At 35.0% G+C, this 19,557-nt stretch overlaps 3 protein-coding genes across 12 annotated transcripts; all 3 read left to right on the top strand.

Annotated features, from left to right (window-relative positions):
* Positions 1-1,020: 1,020 nt before the first annotated feature.
* LOC108859982 (protein SMAX1-LIKE 6) lies at positions 1,021-4,916 on the top strand. The gene is made up of 3 exons (XM_018633885.2): positions 1,021-2,337; positions 2,834-3,086; positions 3,183-4,916. Exons 1-3 carry the CDS (start codon positions 1,178-1,180, stop codon positions 4,614-4,616), a joined length of 2,847 nt encoding a protein of 948 aa, XP_018489387.1. The 5' UTR covers positions 1,021-1,177; the 3' UTR covers positions 4,617-4,916.
* A 924-nt stretch (positions 4,917-5,840) lies between these two features.
* On the top strand, positions 5,841-7,972 carry LOC108859994 (uncharacterized). Of its 9 annotated transcripts, XM_057010394.1 has the most exons (6): positions 5,841-6,111; positions 6,218-6,412; positions 6,548-6,697; positions 6,789-6,849; positions 7,193-7,259; positions 7,416-7,972. In XM_057010394.1, the coding sequence occupies exons 2-6, from the start codon at positions 6,356-6,358 to the stop codon at positions 7,441-7,443; spliced, it is 363 nt and encodes a 120-aa protein (XP_056866374.1). In that variant the 5' UTR covers positions 5,841-6,111; positions 6,218-6,355; the 3' UTR covers positions 7,444-7,972. The 9 variants fall into 9 exon arrangements, 4 of the variants coding, with proteins under 4 accessions (XP_056866374.1, XP_018489404.1, XP_018489406.1 ...); XM_018633902.2 differs by having other exon boundaries at positions 5,979-6,412; XM_057010395.1 differs by having other exon boundaries at positions 5,986-6,394.
* Positions 7,973-11,022: 3,050 nt separating this feature from the next.
* LOC108859983 (probable LRR receptor-like serine/threonine-protein kinase At1g29720) lies at positions 11,023-16,250 on the top strand. 2 transcript variants are annotated; one of them, XM_018633886.2, is made up of 25 exons: positions 11,023-11,149; positions 11,220-11,397; positions 11,464-11,535; positions 11,632-11,703; positions 11,779-11,850; positions 11,961-12,032; positions 12,147-12,218; positions 12,319-12,390; positions 12,486-12,557; positions 12,640-12,708; positions 12,813-12,884; positions 12,959-13,024; positions 13,105-13,173; positions 13,260-13,310; positions 13,389-13,430; positions 13,508-13,551; positions 13,643-14,028; positions 14,110-14,305; positions 14,393-14,413; positions 14,521-14,676; positions 14,745-14,836; positions 14,927-15,137; positions 15,246-15,477; positions 15,541-15,694; positions 15,808-16,250. In XM_018633886.2, the coding sequence occupies exons 1-25, from the start codon at positions 11,023-11,025 to the stop codon at positions 16,165-16,167; spliced, it is 3,030 nt and encodes a 1,009-aa protein (XP_018489388.2). In that variant the 3' UTR covers positions 16,168-16,250. The 2 variants fall into 2 exon arrangements, with proteins under 2 accessions (XP_018489388.2, XP_056866268.1); XM_057010288.1 differs by having other exon boundaries at positions 14,393-14,433; positions 14,643-14,646; positions 14,721-14,836.
* Positions 16,251-19,557: the final 3,307 nt, after the last annotated feature.

Here is a 19,557-nt window from a genome sequence, read left to right as displayed (position 1 = left end):
CATCATACAAACTACAATTTATTTTTATGAAAATGTTTAGGAAGTAGAAGTGTAATCAACGGGGGATCTAAAAATAGTTTTTACCTCGGGAAAAGCTATAAAATACTAGTTATACATTTACAAATTCAACTTTTTATCAGTGGCATATTAAAATACTATACAAAATTACACTAACTAAAAATAATTTTGGTGGACAATTGTACTGTTCACACTCTGGAAACAATGTAATTTAGTTTTACTCCAGCGAAAATACATCGAATCTGAAACGTGTTAATAGTTTATCTCCGTTTTTTTATCGCCCAACTACACCGTCTAGATAGTTATGGAAATATTACTTTTTGTTATGAAAATATGTTAGCTGTCAAGTTTAAATTCGATGAAAAAATTAGTGAAACAATTTGATAAGAACAAAAAAACAAAGAATCAAATAATTTACAATCTAAATAAGAAATTATTATTTTTCATAAAAAACAGAAATGGTTAGAAGATAATCAAATTTGTGGATTGAATTTCAGCCGTTTTTTTTGTGACATGTTTTTTTTACAAGTGGAGAGATATTCTACGAGCACCACATATATAAATATACAATAAGTGAAAAAAATAAAACGAAAATCAGACAAATATACGGGGGAACCCCACATGCAATATTACACCAAGCATAGTGACTCCCTATGTAATCTGTACATATCCATCCATCCGTAAGAATATATTCCCTCCGTTTCGAATTATTTGTCGTTCAAGAAAAAATTTTCTGTTTTAAAATAAGTGTTGTTTTTGGTTTTCAACGCAAAATTTATTGATAATATTTTTTATTCTATTTTTCTATTGGTTGATATATAGTTAGGTGTATTGGTAATAGTGTTTTTATTTTGGAAATATGTAAAATTAAATATTTTTTTAATCTGTGTGCATAAGCTTAAAACGACAAGTAATATGAAACGGAAGGAGTATATATTTATACTAACTACTTTTAGAAACTTTTAAGCTAAAGAGACCTTTATTAAATTGTTTTGTTTTGCCGAAAATATATAATTTTCTCCAGAAATTCACGCCTGACTGTTTTTTCTCAAAATATATATATTTTCTGAATTTTTGTTAGTGTAGGTTGGTTTGATTGGAGAGGGGGCTTTGTTGTGGTGATTTTTCTTTCTTACTTAAATTTAATATTTTCCCGGCGATGCCGACGCCGGTGAACACGGCGAGAGAATGCCTAACGGAAGAAGCCGCTCGTGCCCTCAACGACGCCGTCTTGGTCGCTCGCCGGAGGAGCCACGCGCAGACTACGTCACTCCACGCCGTATCAGCTCTCCTAGCGATGCCGTCGTCCATTCTCCGCGAGGTCTGCCTCTCACGCGCCTCCCGGAGCACCCCGTACTCCTCGGGACTCCAGTTCCGAGCTCTGGAGCTCTGCGTCGGCGTCTCTCTCGACAGGCTCCCGTCGTCAAAGTCGTCGTCGGAGGAGGAGGGAGGAGGAGGAGAAGATCCGCCGGTGTCGAACTCGCTCATGGCGGCGATCAAACGGTCTCAGGCGAACCAGAGACGGCACCCCGAGAGCTATCACCTGCATCAGATCCACGGTGGATGTCAGACGACGACGGTTTTGAAGGTTGAGTTGAAGTACTTCGTGCTGTCCATCCTCGACGACCCGATTGTGAACCGGGTTTTCACCGACGCCGGGTTTCGGAGCTCCGAGATTAAGCTCGACGTGCTTCACCCTCCGGTCACGCAGCTCTCTTCCCGGTTCTCCGGAGATCGTTTCCCTCCTCCTCCTCGTCTCTTCCTCTGTAATCTCTCGTTTGGTGGGGGAAGCAGCGAGAATTGTCGGAGAATCGGACAAGTGTTGTGTCGGAAAGAGAAGAGGAACCCTCTCCTTGTCGGTAACTGCGCTAACGAAGCTCTCAAAACGTTCACGGACGCGATCGACAGTGGGAACCAAACGTTTCTTCCTCCGGAGGTTAGCGGGTTGAGCATAGTTAGCATAGAGAAGGAGATTAACGAGGTTTTAGCCGATGGATCGAGAACTGACGAGGAGATTGGTGTGAAGCTTGATGATTTAGTAAGAGCCGCAGAGGGAGATGGCTCGAGATCATCGGGGTTGATGATGCTTAATCTGGGAGAGTTGAAGATTCTAACCGAGAGTGAAACTTCGTCCAATGTTTTGGAGAGTTTGGTGACGAAGCTGTCGGATTTGTTGAAACATCGAAGTGATAAACTTTGGTTCATTGGATGTGCATCGAGCAACGAGACTTACAAGAAGCTTGTGGATCGGTTTCCTACGGTCGATAAGGATTGGGACCTTCATCTTCTTCCAATCACATCCTCAAGACCAAAATCAAGGTACATGCTTTTGCAATATGCATTCACTTTTAGACTGTATAAGTGACCGTAACTAGAGGATTTGCATAAGCATAATTCGAAGCTAGGAGGAGCCTAAACATTAATAAATTATTAGTTTATTTATTATATATTTGGTTTTATATTCAACATTTTGATCTTTTGGGTTTAATTGTAATATTATTTTGACAAACTATAAGCATTTAGATATAGAAAAAATAATCGGACAAATTTGTGGATTTTCTCTAACCTTAATTTATCCGACTTATATCAGTTTAAATTTATTTAACTGTGTTAGACCGATTTAAACCGAATTATAATAAATTAAACAATTTAAGCCACATAAATCAGATTTAAAAAAAAAAACATAATCTCAAATATTTTATAACGTATCCACTATAATGCCACTTCTTTCTCAGCTTTATCCTTCCCATCTGTCTGGAAGCAGACAATACTGATGTTCTGTCTTTGTTCAAAACAATGTGTCTGTTGCTTACAGCTTGATGGGATCTTTTGTTCCATTTGGAGGGTTCTTTTCCTCTACATCAGATTATAGAGTACCATTGAGTGGCACAGTGAATCAGACGCTCCCCAGATGCCACCTCTGCAACGAGAAGTATCTGCAAGAAGTAGCTGCCGTTGTCAAGGCAAGTTCAAGTCTCTCTACGTCTGAACAATGTTCTGAGAAGTTACCCTCTTGGTTACGTGCTGCTGAGTCCGAGTTAGACAAGGGACCAACGAGCAGCACTAAGGTTCGTTTCTACCAACTTCTTCCTCATTTGCATTTCATATGTAATGTTGTAAATTCAAACTATCTTGAGAGAGTTTTTGCTTATTATTCAGTGCAGGCTACAGATGACACAAACACATTAGCTTCTCAGACCACAGCTCTACAGAAGAAATGGGACAGCATATGCCAAAGTATCCATCAAACTCCAACGGTTCCTAAACTCGGTTTGCCGCCAGTGAGTCCCCAGTTCCCAGTTAAGACTCCTGAAAGCTCTCTTGAGACGCGTAAACTGCTGAATCAGCCAATCTCTAGTCCAAAACAAAAGGACGATCTCACCGCATCGGTGTCTAACCGTACTGTCGGTTCTCCTTTGAGCTGTGTGACTACAGATTTAGGGTTGGGAGTAATCTATGCGTCAAAAAGCCAGGATACAAACACAATGGTGACTCTAAACTCTTCCTTAGAACATAAGTATCAGAATGATTTCAAGTCTCTTAGAGAGTTACTCTCTCGTAAAGTCTCTTACCAGACCGAAGCTGTGAATGCCATTAGCCAAACTATCTGCGAATGCAAAAGCGAGTCCATGAGAAAAAACGGTACATGTGGAATTTGGCTGGCTCTTCTTGGACCAGATAGAGTTGGGAAGAAGAAAGTAGCGTCGGTTCTGTCTGAAGTCTTCTTTGGTAGCCAAGACAACTGTATCTCTGTGGATTTCGGGGGAGAACACTCTTATCTTGATGACAAGTTCAGAGGAAAGACAGTAGTTGATTACCTAGCCGGAGAACTATCAAAGAAACCACACTCTGTAGTGTTTCTTGAAAACGTGGAAAAAGCCGAGTTCCCTGATCAGAGCAGATTGTCTGAAGCTGTAAGTACAGGGAAACTCCGTGACTCGCATGGAAGAGTGATCAGTATGAAGAATGTGATTGTTCTTGCAACTTCTAGTATCGCCAAGGAGAAAGATCATGTAACTTTTGAGCCTGTGAAGTTTTCTGAGGAAAGAGTTCTCAGCGCGAGAAGCTGGAAACTGCAGATTAAGTTAGCTGATACTGGTAGTGATACTGTAAAGAAGAGAAAACATGGTGAAGAAACAGAGCTGCGTCCAGAGAAGGTGCAACGTTCGTATCTTGATCTGAATCTACCAGTGGATGAGACAGGAGTTAGCTTTGATCATGAAACAGAAGACGCAAAAGCTTGGTTAGATGGTTTCATTGAACAAGTAGACGGAACGGTGACGTTCAAGCAGGTTGATTTCGATGGGTTAGCCAAAAGCATTCAAGAGAAGATCGTTTCACATTTTAAGCTGTGCTTTGGACCTGAAACAAGTTTAGAGATTGATGACGAAGTGATGGTTCATATTCTTGCGGCTTCTTGGTCATCGGGGGAAGAAGGGAGGAACGTTGTTGATCAATGGATGGGAACAGTTCTTGCTCCGAGCTTTGCTGAAGCGAGGTTAAAGTATGGTTCGAATCCTGTGTTTGCCGTGAAACTGTTTGCTTCTAGTGATTTAGCTGGTGGAGTAGAGTTGCCGGAGAAGGTGGATGTGATGTGATCAGAGATTATATACAAATAAGATAATAAATAGGTTTTAGTCCTACTGATTGTTTTGTCATCAGAGGCCTTGGTTTGGAGTTTTGTGCTTGTAAATTAAAGAATGTGTAACAGAAATACTACTACCAGTAGTAGCTGAGCTGAGGTATCACTTTGGTACATAAGTTTGCTTAGGGGTTTACTAATTTGCCACAAGACGTTTTGGGCATTTTGTGTTTAAGTTCTCTAGTGTTTTGTAAACTCTTTTGCCCAACTTCCAAATATATGTATATGCATTAAGCGATAGTTTGAGTTATTCTTATTTGTTTTTCTTTTCTGATAGTATGTATTCACACTGGTATTCACTATAATATGCAAGGAAGCTGAAATTTTTAAAATTTTAAATAATCTCTATAATATTATTTGAGAAGTCAGTTTCATATGTGTCGCGTTTACGTTTACTTTCACGATGGTTGATTACACTGATACTCTTAATAAATTAAAGATATATTTAAATATTATTATTGATATTTATTTAGTCTTCTTTTAAATTTTTTATAAATAACATATATAATAAAAAGAGACATTTATATAGTTAAATACAAATTTTAAACCAAAAATATATGTATATATGATATGATTTTATTAAAAAAGAAAGTTCACAAAAGAATAATATTCCATTTAAAAATATTTTCAATAACATAAAAATACTTTTGAAGAAATAAAATATTTTCTTAGATGAAAATTTTATATTTTTACACGATTTTTTTAATTGAAAACTTAGTGTCTAATTATTTCATTAACTATATTAAACTAGAGAGAAATATTAGATAAATTTTTTGAAAAGAACCTTTGTGGGATATCTTCTAATTATTGTTAAATAGTCTATACAAAATAAACTAACAAAACAAATTAACAAAATTCATTTAAAAGAAACAAACTTGTGACGTATAAAAATTGAGGCTATCAGCCATTTGAGAGCATTCACATTTAAAACCCTAATTATAATACGACAAGTCAGCATTTTAGTTTGTTATTTTTAAATATGTCAATTTTCCAAAAAAAATTGTTTAATAAGAAAATTTATATTTTATCTAATAAAGTAGGCTAATAAAAATTATTAGTTTTTAAAATGTCATATGATTTCCGAATCTATGTATCTTCTTAATATATAAAGTAGGCTTTTCTGGCTGCTCCTTGCGCCACGTCATCTAAGAGAGGAGGGCAAAATGCGCCACGCCAGCACTTCTCTTTAACGATCAAAAATGTTCTCGACTTTTTTGTGTGGGCTTTATTCACAAGCATTAATTCATTAAGCTTAGTAAAACTCTGGACACCTCAATATAATGGGCTTGGTTTTCACTGGTCCATCAAGCGATTCCCTTTCAATTGAAGGATAGGGTTAGTAAATCATAGAACTTATGATTTATCTTCACCTTCTTCCGCGATGTAACGTTTTGCCGTTACGCCAATCAATGAAGAAAACCCAGCAATCCCACGATCTCCTCTTCATTACAGTTCCGTTTGTTCTTCCATAGCTCTGTTCACAGTGTATATATACTTTCGCCTTTGCCTTCTCCTTTCCTCTACTCTTCATCGATTATGCCTCACTAAAACTCGCAGACAAGCTCTCCATAACGACAATTTCCAAGCTCTACTTCTCCACCTTGAAGGCATGCTAATGTAAGGAGGCTGTTCAGATGAGACCCCTCCGTTCTTGGAAGGCTCGGAATGTGAAGAGGGGTCAGTTGATGGCTATATATGCTTCCCATTCCTTCTCGCCCACAACGCGCGCCTAGAGTAATGATATTCAATCAAGTTATCCCACTAATTCCATTATTTCGCCTTTAATTCATCTTAATTTTCACATTTGGTACTCAACCAGTATATATACACGCCATCAGCCAATTCTTAACTGTTGTTGTCTCGCACACAAATTCTTTGATAGGATAGCTGGAGGAGAAACATCTCAGGCCTCTGTTTCAAGTTGAGCCCCATGTTGGTGCCATGAACACTGGAGAGGATGGACAAGTTTCCGAGGACATGCCCTCCACAAAGAAAACGCGAAAAGACAAACAGAATTATCTACATATCCTTATGCCGGTACCTCTCTTTCTGTAACAATCATAAGACATGCAACTTTTTGGATCCCCTCAGTTTCAAACTCTATATATATATATGATTTGCTCTCTAGCTTCTCCTCTTTTCCAAAATTATCGAAATCAAAGAAGCTCGGCATTCTTCTACACTGCAAGGTAACATCATTTTACCTTTGATTTCTCTCCACTAATGATTTTGAAGTCATAATTTCTTATCATGTACAATGCTGTATCTGCAGCCGCAAGAGCTGTGGTAACGAAGTAGATTCCGTACAGTAATCCTTCATAGCTGCCATAAGTTTAAGCGCATGCTGTCAAATGTGATGATAACTTATGGTTCTAAACGTATACTGTCAAATGTGAAGTTGTTTAAACCTGAAGTCATAACTTATGGGCAAATATGGTTTTAATCAGTTTCTTTGGTAATTTTGTTATTTTCTCAAAAGTTTCTTTGGGAATCAAGCCTGTATCCATATATTAATTTTGTTGCTTTCCACAGCATATATATACTATGGGTGCACACTAATTATGTCAAAGACTAAAGCTAAAGAAAGGAAATGGCGGAAGTGAGTTTTTGTTTTTTCTCCATGTACTTGCTTAACATATTGTCTACTGAGAATATGAAATGTTTTATTCCATTTAATCTTTTTTTTTATATATATTTTGGTTTCTTTGATCTGTCTAGAAATAATAATTTAATTGGTTTCGTTTGTAACTTCCAGAGAAAAAGCTGCAGCTGAACAAGGTTAATGCTCTGCAATGGTTTCTTATGAAGCTTAGGTAAGGTGGATATATCGGCATTGGTTGGCAACAAATTATGTTGGTGGGGCTTCATACTTCCTCCTTTGTATCGACAAAGTTACGGGAATTCAAACTGACAAAGGCTGGTGTTACATTCACATGCCCTGTGTGTGCTAACCCAAATGTTGTCCCAATACTTCAGATTTTGACTTCTGATTATCCTTAATTCATTTGTTCAAATCTCATAAGAAGTTAAAGCGGTATGCCCACTTAGGTTTAACAAATATGTTCTCAAGGTCTGATTTATGATAAAAAAAATTGAACCAGTTATCCAAAAGGTCATATAGATCGAACTGGCAAAAACGTTGTGGTTATATACATTTAGCTTACTGAAAACTCAATCAATACGACATGCATGAAGGCAAAGATTGTACAAGGAATGAAGTGGTGCTGAATTTGTATATTGTAAAGGTCTTGCATAAATTGTCACATTTGCTTCTCAATGGTCCCTATCAATGTGAATGGTTACATATGGTCACTTTGAGTATCCTCTTTGTTTTTTTTTTTGTGAACTCATTCTAAGGCATATACACACGTAAATATTTGTTTCATTGTATATATATGATCATACAAACATTTGTTATTTATCAATCTGATCACTTTTTTTTTTGTCACATGATTCACGTGCTCCGGGAGCATACAGAAATATGATATCAGATAATTAAGAAAATGCAACTATCAGTGCGAATGATAAAATTATTCTAGAGCGAATGCTAGAGATTTGTATTTAATTACGACTTAGTCTTCTTGCGAAGAATATGAAAATATGAACACCACCTTTTAGTGAATCTTTTATAAATTTCTTATAATAATAGTAGAATTAAATGACTTAATCTTTCGAATCTAATATACTATATAGTTCAAAAGAAATCATGTTCGGTCCAACAATAATCACAGTCTAATTCGTAGAGTATGTAACACTTGATGTTTTTTGGTCCATTTTAATATTTTTCTACTTACGAAGTTCTTTGACTTATTTGTGACATGTAAAAATTGGAAAATGTGGAATGCAAAAAATGGCGGCGAAGAAAATTATATGTATTGACATCTTATTTTGTCATGTATGTTTTTTTAAAGTTTGAGTAGAAAAACTCTTGGAAAGTTTATTTTCTCATGTTCTTATTCTCCTCTCGAAAACAAAAGTTAAGCAAACAAATTATATTTGATCAAAAAAGTAAGAGCTGACTGTGGCGGATGCAGCTCTTTGGTAGGGGAGTCACATGACGCATGTCAATTTTTATAAACAAAAAAGATTTATTTGAATTTTGTAAGGACAACTGTTAAGTAAAAATTATCAATTGACCCACGTAATTTATACATATGATGAAATTGACGCCTCTAAATTGTTTTGTTGGCTCGGCCACCGGAGCTGAGACCTGTTGGAAACATAGAAAAAAACAATGTTCCAAAAAATCACAGTCTACACAGCAAACCGAAGTTCATAATAAGTCGTCATAACAACAAAACCCTTTAGCTAGCTGCCACAGGAAAGACCTAGACAACATATACATGCAGATGTAAAGATCTGTTGCTTTCATATAAAATATATACAAACATATTAACGTCGTGTACATCAATCTTCTTTAACACCGCTTATAATAAAATTCATAACTCGACTAATTATTATCTACAAGCGCATCAAAATAATAAATAGTGGACCCATAATTTTTTTCGCACCTGGTCATAAACCAAAATTCAACTACTGCTCACAAAACTAACACACCTCCATAAAATAAATATTAAACACAAGAACTTAACTTCTCTTGGAAACAAAAACCCAAATCAAAGTATCCCAAACCATGCAAGCCAAACGTCTGGTGATCAACATATAGCTTGCCCCATTAAAATAAAATAAAAATCCTTAGAAAACTCCCAAAATATAAGACTCTCCAAAGCTTAAACAAAAGTCTACCTAAATGTATGATAAACCAATGGAGATAAATTAAATAAATTAAGCTCAAAACAATTGCAGCACTTAATAGAACAGAAAAATAAATAATCATCAGTATTCATTTGAACCAGTGAGAACAAGTAGAAACAACTGTCGTAACTATCTTCAAGTAAAGAAAACATAAAGTGGGAACAGACGCCAATAGTCAAACCATATCGTTACCAATCAATCGACTGTCCATTAGTTATTTCCGAGTAGGAGCAAGTTATTCAAACAATAGATGATTTATATTATTAATCAACATATCTCATGCATTACTCAATAGTTTTTCATCGTCAACTATATTTACTTTATTACAACTATCAACTATTTATTCTATTTTATTTCATTAATCTACGAAAACCACTTATGATTTTCATCTTTATCCTAGGCAACTACTAATAAATTATAATATTTCTATCATTAACAACTATAAAATGGATCAAAAACCATTTTGAATTTATTTTTAAAACAAAATATACCAACCCGGCGCGTAGCGCCGGAACACCACTAGTATTAACATAAAATACATTTTTAATATTTAATAGAAGTAAAGTTAGGAAGCAAAGTTAGGATCTTCATGGAATTTTTAATTGAAGATTTATTTTACAATCCATCTTTAGAAGAAGAGCTTATTACTGAAAAGTGAAAACCCTTATTAAAACTAAAAATATCACTAAACAGGCTGGATTTCTGAAATTGATCCGTACACAAACAATGAAATTTCTTATTCATCTTCTTAAAATGTAATCTTTAAGCATTAGCTTTCTCTATGGAACTATATTGTATAAAATACTCTACTTGAAAGGAAGACTTGACTTACCTAGAAAAGGATCAAACTGACTCAAGTCCGTATAGTACTGTACTTTAGTACCATGTTGCATAAAATTATAAAATACTCACAGAGAACCGATGAAACTAAACTGGAGTAAAGTAATTTTTATTCCAACTAGTTTTTGGATCGAAAGGAAAATACAGGTCAACTATCAAGAAGGTTGATTAACAATTGAACAAAATAACCAACTAGTTCAAGTGTTAAACCTGTGAAATTTCATGTAAAACTCAATCAGTCTTATTGATGCACAACTGATCAAACCCTCCAGTTTTCATTTGTTAACAAAACAAGCCACAACCTCCAAATTGGTACTCAACAACTATAAAAGTAGAATCGTTTATGTAAGGTTCTGTTGAGAGTGGGGACAATAATGCTTTGAGAAAAAAATCTCACTAGTTCTTGCCATGTTGTTCTAGTAGTTATAGAAGTAGAATACAAAATGCAACAAAATGGGTGAATAATCTTCATTGTAAAGTTTTCCCTTCATATTGTTTCTAAATAAATTCAGAGAGGCTGGGTTGTAACTAAGAAATACATCTCTCACGCTGTCAAGAGCAATCAGACCCCATGTGTAGACTCTTAATCTCAGCTTAGTCAAATTACATTCTCAAGACACTTCACACATCTTTCACAATTTTTAATATAGACATATATATCTAACATTTTTATATAAATAATGGTATTTAAGATGGGTTACTGATTAGTACTATATATATGTAGTGTTTTGAAGTCATATGTAGATCACTTGAACATAAATCTCCCTATGTCTTCAGCTTACAAGCTCATGATCATGTCGCAAAGCCTCCATTTTAGCTTTTTTCTCACTCTTCTTATTTTTATTTACTTGGTCTCTGCAGTCTCTGCTTCTCCTTCTCTGCACCCAGATGAAGGTTTAGTAATTGTTCTTTGTGAATTTGAACTAAAGCTTGATTTTGTCTCTAATTTGTTTGTTTTTTCCAGTGAAAGCCCTTAAGGATATTGCATTCACACTAGGTGTCAAGCACCTGAACCTAAGTGAAGATCCATGTATCACAAAGACTCTGGTGATAACCCAAGATCTCCTCAAGGAAGGACATAACAACACAATCAGATGCGACTGTCATTTCAACAACAACAAAACTTGTCATATCACACACTTGTAAGAAACTAGCCGTTTGTTTCTCTGTTTTTGGGATCCATATAACTAATTTTGCTTCATTTTCAGTATCCTTAAAACATTCAGTCTTCCGGGTAAACTTCCACCAGAACTCTCAAAGCTTCAGTATCTTGAATCGATGTGAGGAGGGATCTTTGTGTTTAGTTTCCTCTGTTTTCAATGTTTTAGTTAACAAAACATTATAGAAAATGGAACTTATTTTGCTTGTTTGTGTAGTGACTTGTGCCTTAATTATCTTTATGGCTCAATACCTATGGAATGGGCCTCACTGCCTTACCTCACATCTATGTAAGTCTTTTATCTCGAGTTTCTTGTGAAGGAAGTGAGAAATGCTTCTAAATTTACCTGAATTTATCTTTGTAGCTCTGTTTGTGCGAATCGATTATCAGGAGACATTCCCAAAGGACTGGGGAAGTTTATTAACCTCACCCAACTGTATGTTTTACAGTTTTTTTCGTCATCTCATGTGCTTACATATATTATTTCATCCTTTTGGAAAATTCAAAAAGAAACTTTTTTTTGTTTGTTTGTTTCGATGACTTCAGAGTTCTTGAAGCCAACCAATTCTCTGGAATTATTCCTGAGGAACTTGGGAACCTGGTTAACCTAGAAGGATTGTAAGCAAGAATATGTTAATCACACTTTAAAATCACCTTTTCATGATCAGTGATTAGGGTGTTTCTTTAAAACATGAACAACTAATCTTGTTTTATATTTGCTGATTCTTCCAGGGTACTCTCTTCTAACCAATTAGTTGGAAGCGTACCCGAAACATTAGGAAGACTAAAAAATCTGACAAATCTGTAATATCAGCTTTCTTTTCCATTATAAGATAGCCTGTTTTTAATCTGTTCAATTGTATAACCATTATGTATTACATTTTTTTCATCCGTATGTCTGCAGCCGTTTTAGCGATAATCAACTTAACGGATCCATCCCAGAGTTTATAGGCAACTTATCTAAACTTAAAAGATTGTAAGCCAAGAAATCATGCAGTAGAGTTTTTAACAGCTTGAAGCTTTACAATCAGCTTCAATTTTTTTTTTTGACTTGTGCCTATCTTTAATCAGAGAACTCTATGCAAGTGGCCTTAGAGAACCTATTCCAGACTCCATTTTTCGTCTAGAGAATTTGGTTGATCTGTAAGCATTATTCTCGCAATACATCCAAGAAGATTGCACATTAGTTATAGACACATGTATCCATTAATTTATTTTCATGCAGGAGGATCAGTGACACAACTGCTGGATTGCGACAATTTCCTCATATAATTAGCAAGAACCTGAAAAATTTGTATGCAGTATATCTCATATGTATTTATGTTTGTGGTCCACACAAGCTCCTGTTTAAAATACATGTGTTAATAACTCATGAGTGATTCTGTTAATTTTTTTCAGGGTTCTCAGAAACTTGAACTTAACAGGACCTATTCCAACCACTATCTGGGATCTTCCCAATCTCACGATTCTGTAAGATTCATGTATACATATAATTTATATACTCTGAATTTTTTGAAACACAATCCAATTCCTTTTCCGTGTAGCGATCTTTCCTTTAACAGACTGACTGGTGAAATACCAGCAGATGCTGCCCCGTCAAAAAAACATACGTATGTCACATATTGTTGAACGATTAGAGCATTTTAGAGTATGAATTAAATTTTTGTGAACTCTATTTTTTTGTGTTCAGATATTTGGCTGGAAATTTGTTGTCAGGAAAAGTTGAATCAGGAGCTTTCCTTACTACAAGCACCAATATGTATGGCCAATATTACTTTCTATCCCAAACAGTATCTCAACCTTTTTAATCTAATCCCTTTTATTTTTGGTGTTTGCAATGGACAGTGATCTTTCGTATAATAACTTCACTTGGTCTCCAAGCTGCAGAGAGAGGGAGTATGTCTGCTATTGTTGTCATAACTACTGTTTTTTTTTGTTTTCTGAAAGCTTGAAGAAAATAATGTTTTAATGCAGCAATGTAAACACATATGAGAGCTCACAGTCAAAAAACCGTCTGTAAGAACATTTTTGAGCTCTCTTATCAATCAAAAGTCACTGTGCACATTGTTATTAACTCAAATTTCTTGATACAGAACCAGACTTCTTCCATGTTATGCCATAAATCAGTGTCTAAGTTGTAAGAGTTGTTTTTGTTTGCCTATTTTTTTTTGCTTCCATTGTCAAATTTTTTGAGTTTTATGGTTTTGAAAGAAATTCACATCGTGCAGATAGTAAATCACTTCATATAAACTGTGGCGGACCTGATGTAACTATCGAAAACTCTCGAGGAAGGATTTTATATGAGGGTAACTATGGACTAACCGGTTCAGCTACAAACTATCATGGCAAAAAATGGGGATTCAGCAATACTGGTGACTTTATGGATGATGGATCAACAGAAGATGAATACTCAATTTCATCAAAATCTCCTGTGTCAGCAAGATATCCTGAGCTTTATCAGACAGCTCGACGTTCTTCCCTGAGTCTGACTTACTTTGCTTTTTGTTTTGAAAATGGAAGCTACAATGTAAAACTCCATTTTGCGGAGATTCAATTCTCAGATGAGGAACCATATGCTAGGCTAGCGAAACGGTTCTTTAACATTTACGTTCAGGTACATATGCACATATTTTTAGCTGTGGATTCCTCAAGTTGTTTTTCTTTTTGTGTGTAATTCTTTGTTTATTCTGTTCAGGGGAAGTTGATTTGGGAGGATTTCAACATTAGAGTAGAGGCTAATGGAACTCACAAGGAAGTTATAAAAGAAGTTAATACAACCGTGACTGATAACACTTTAGAGATACGGCTTTACTGGGCAGGGAAAGGCACAACGATCATTCCTCAAAGAGGGAACTATGGCTCTCTTATCTCTGCAATCTCTGTCTGTCCCAGTAAGTGAAGTTCTTCTGTAAAAGTTATTATCAAGTTTCCTTCATGAACTTTCATCTTGATTCCTTTTCTTGTTCATGTTTTTTCAGGTTCTGAATCTGAATGTGGTGGTAAGAAGAAGAAACTTCAAGTCTTATTATTAATCCTATTTTCGGCTACATTTATGTAAGAATTTAGATCAATCTTTTTCTCATTATTTGTTTCGCTCCATCTTCAGTTGAAGTGAAGACTCCTCCAGTCACAAAAGAACACAAACCAAGAACATATCCTCTCATTCTCGGAATAACAGCTTTGATACTCTCTCTTGCTTTCTTGATTTTCGGTGCATTTTATTGGAAGAAATGTGTTAGAAATGCAGATGCAGAAAAGAGAGGTAATATTAGTTAAACTTCTATTGTTTGTTTGTTAAATGAAGAGCTAATAGCTTTAAAATGATAACAGGTTCCTTCAGTTTGAAGCAACTAAAAGTTGCAACTGACAATTTTGACCCCTTAAACAAGATTGGAGAAGGCGGCTTTGGATCTGTATATAAGGTAACAAAAGTGTTTCTTAAGTTCCAGAAATATTCAATGTACTAAAAATGACGTGAGTACCAAGTTAATCCTAGTAATTTAACAATACAGGGACGATTACCAGATGGAACATTGATAGCAGTAAAGAAGCTATCTTCAAAATCATGTCAAGGTAACAAAGAGTTTGTAAACGAGATCGGTATGATCGCTTGCCTGCAGCATCCGAATCTTGTGAAGCTTTATGGATGCTGTTGTGAGAATAATCAGCTTCTTCTTGTCTATGAGTACTTGGAGAACAATTGTCTTGCTGATGCATTATTTGGTAAAGTTCTGATTATGAACAATTGTCTTAGAGACCAAATCATTTTTTTTTTGCTGCATTCTTATTCTGTCTTGAAGTTGATTGTTTTCTTGTAACTGGTGCATGCAGGAAGAAGCGGTCTGAAACTAGAATGGGGAACAAGACACAAAATATGCTTAGGGATCGCGAGAGGGCTTGCATTTCTTCATGAAGATTCAGCAGTTAAGATCATTCACAGAGACATCAAAGGGACAAATGTACTGCTAGACAAGGATCTGAACTCAAAGATTTCGGATTTTGGGTTGGCTAGGCTCCATGAAGATGAGAAGAGCCACATTACCACCAGAGTTGCAGGAACAATGTCAGTATTATACAAGATGAATCTAACATTTGATAATGTTTTAAAATGTTGTTTTGGTTGCAGAGGATACATGGCTCCTGAATATGCAATGAGGGGTCACTTAACAGAAAAGGCAGATGTTTACAGCTTCGGTGTGGTGGCAATGGAGATCGTTAGCGGGAAGAGAAATGCTAATTACACACCAGATAACGAATGTTGCGTTGGTCTTCTCGACTGGGTACTCAACTTATACAAGAACTCAGCTTTTTCTGCATTGCGTGCTTAACAAGGTTCTTGGTTCAGTTTTTTTTGTATTGCGTGCTTAACAAGTTTGTTGATTTTTCAATCCAGGCGTTTGTTTTACAGAAGAAAGGAGCTTTCTCAGAGGTTCTTGATCCGAAGCTGGAAGGAGTGTTCGATTTGATGGAGGCAGAGAGAATGATAAAGGTATCGCTTCTATGTTCCAACAAGTCTCCGACCTTAAGACCAACCATGTCGGAGGTTGTGAAGATGCTTGAAGGCAAAACAGAGATAGAACAGATCATCGCAGACCCTGGAGTGTATGGAGATGAACTAAGGTTTAAGCTATCGTCAGAGATTGGGACATCATCTTTACCTTCTGACTACCTCGTGTCAATTCCTTCGTCTTGTGAATCTGCTTACGACCTTTACCCCCTTAGTCCAGAGTCCATTGTTTTCTCTAGACCGTAGCTTAAACAGAGCTTTGTGTCTATATGATGAACCACTCAGACAGAATCACTGTATCACACGTCACACGTGGTAAAATTGTGGATACTGAAGCTTGAATTGTTGGGAATAAAGTGTTGTAGAAAAATCAAAACCCAAAAGATTACAAAAGCAGTGATTTTCTCGGTCATACTTTTGAAGCCTTTAAATTTTAAATCAAGATTTTTTGTGCTTTTTCTATTTCTAGCAACTTATCATCTATTAATAAAGCTTGATTGTAACGATCAGTGACTTTTCTCAGTTATACTTTGAAACCTCTATATTCATACAAATAAAAATAACTTTCCTTCATTTTTTTTATAACTGTGGTGTGATCTCAGAAGATATAGATCCAAGGATTAATCACCACGATTACAAAATATTCGTTTTTATTATTTTTTTTAGTATATATACTTATATTTATGAGATAGATTAACATGTGTTATAGTTTTAAATATATAATTGACATGTGTTGCGATTATGTTAATTAATAATCTTGAAGAATCAAGTTTTATATAATAAGATTATTTACTATCCTTTATATGAATTTTAAATTTCAAAATTTTATAAAAAGAACTCATTTATTAATAATTTTGTTAATGAGATTGTAGTTTCTCAATTTGGTATATTTGAGAAAAATCTATTATAATAAAAGAGACTTCTCCTCAGTTGCCCTCCACAACATCTTTTAGGATGAGGCAGTTTTGGACACGTATCCTCTCAAATCAATTTGAAGTTTCGACGACTGATTTTGGGTTTGATTATTTTATCTATTTAATCAATAGTATTTTAGATAAATAAATTTATTTATAAAATATTACAATTTTAAAAAGACATCTGACTTCCGGATATCCGAGAACCTCGGGTCCGAACAAAAATAGTAAAAACATAGATACGCCGAATAAAGATCCGAATTTAGATATCTTAAAATACCCCGAATATCCGATCCGTCTCGGCCTTAATAGATATGCTAATTTTAAGTTATCAGCAACAAAAGAAATGGAAAATTACTCTTACGCAAATCACTAGCCCAATCATTCTTACGCAAAACTAGATTATTTCTCCGCGCTACGCGCGGAAAAGTGTATTGATAGTTTATTTTCTGATCATATGTTTCAATGTTTGTGTTTGGAATGAGAGTGTTGTATTTCTCAAAACAATGAGAAAATCGGTGAATTATTTAGGGGTGCTCAATCCAGTAAAAACAAACTAATTATAATCGAACCTAACAGAGATTAAAAAGTAGTTTTAATTTGGTATTCCATAATATATCGAATAGATGTGCTTTTTAAGAAACCGCGCTATCCATAATATTCTGAATAAAAATGGTTTACTCAATTTTTTTAATGATTATTTATATATTTTTTTCTCCCAAAGCCTGAATCATCTGCATTTGTTAAATGGAACACACTTATTTACATAATTAGATGTTTATATACTTTGGCCGAAGATATTTTCAAACCCCTAAATTTAGAATCATTGAGTTATACTACCAAATTTAACAGTTTAATAATAGAAACAAAATTGAATCAAAAATCCAAACATAAAAATAATACAAAAAATAATAATATTCTCCAAACCAATTCATGAAAATACATTAGCAACAAAAAAATAAAACAGCCCAAATTAACCAGACTAAAACATACTTTTAAAATAAACCATCACCAGGACTTGATATTAAAATCATATAAACAAACGTTGCTAAGAAAATCATATTAACGAAAAATGACTCAAATCCCTTTTTTTTAAAAAAAAAACCCAACAATGGCTCTACAAAAGTAGGATTTCCGGCTTCGTCTTAAAGACTTTTTTTGTAAAGACCTTCTTAGTCTTTATTTTTATGTTTGTTTGTAGCTTTGATACTCTTTGTCATAATTATAACCCTTATGATTGAATTAATATGTTATTTTGGAGCTGAATGGGATAAGATCTGAGGACGTTGCATGCAAAAAACATAATTGAGATATACCCAGATACCCTTCCACATGCTCTTAAGTTTTTTTTCAAACAGTCTGCTCATGGCAACTTTCTTCCAGACTCATAGTACAGAGAACACCTATTTTCACGTTACAAACCCAAAATCAATTATGATGAGTAGACAATGCAAATAAATATCCTCAGACAACATATAAGTCAATAGGTTTCAATGAATGCACGTTCAAAAAGAGAAACCAAAAACAGCATATAAAAGCATATTAGGGAGATCAGATTTAATCTTTTACCTAAGAAAACAAAATAATAAAAATGTTATTATAGGCTTTTACAAAAAAAAAAGTTATTATAGGTAGCTGGGTGGAGAAAAAAATGCAAGATGATTATAAGTAACCACTATTTCCTTGTGTTTTGCAAACTGAAGGTCATTTGTCATTCTCTTGATTCAAACGATCCTCTGTTGTTTCTTCTGCAGAGAACTTATTCAATTTATCATATAGATGCTTGATAACAAAAAAAAAATATTGTCGAATGTACGTGATTCCCGTAGAGCTGCTTCCTCCTCTTCCGCTCCAACAACCTCATTGATTCTAAGTTTTACAGCTTCCCGTAGAGCTGCTTCAAATGTTTGTGTTTTATAAGAAGCTGGAATGAGGGAAAAGATCCAGGTGAGAGCTGAGACTTCGTTTCTAACACTGTAAACTCCTCTTGGAATGCAAGCATCATCGCCAAAGTAAACTTCCACCTGCATTTCACTCAATCTAACATCTAAAGCAACTTAACAGTGACTCATTTTGAACCAAGTACTGCAGATCACTCGTAAGCTAGAGTTGATGATAGCCATAGATGCGAGATGGAAAACATATTAGTAGAATTGGGTCAGAGAAATGGAGTCAAAACCAAACTGCAGATCACTCGTAAGCTTTATATGTTGCAATGTATTAATACATGTAGCGAGAATATACACTCAAATCTCCAAACACTAAGCCAAAACACGGACATGCTAATAGCAGGCTTAGGCTTATCTATCACAATATGTCCAACGAATCTGGAAAAGCTATGATGTTTGGGCTTAACTATCACAACAACTACACAATACTCGAAAATGATTTAACTGAAACACATACTGAGTACACAATTTTGGAACACAATACTAACAAATCTGGATTCTAGCATACTGAATAGAACAGAGAATTTGATTCAGAGCTCCTTCAAGATGCTGGGTTTAATTAAGCTGCAAGCCTGCAATCAAAGAAATGAGGATATAACTCTTAGTACTTCCATGTAAAAGATCAAAAAATGGTGAAGATATTAAAAAAGGCATCAAAGACTCAAATCTTCGAGAAATTAAAAATAAAAGTATAAAACTTTAGTCATTCTCATGCTTTAAAAGAAAAAAAAACAGCAATTACACATCATCTGCTTGAGCAATATTCCATTGGC

This window comes from Raphanus sativus, chromosome 5 (genome assembly GCF_000801105.2).
Source record: "Raphanus sativus cultivar WK10039 chromosome 5, ASM80110v3, whole genome shotgun sequence".
In the NCBI taxonomy this organism is placed as follows: Eukaryota; Viridiplantae; Streptophyta; class Magnoliopsida; order Brassicales; family Brassicaceae; genus Raphanus; species Raphanus sativus.
This window is presented reverse-complemented; position numbering and strand designations above follow the sequence as displayed.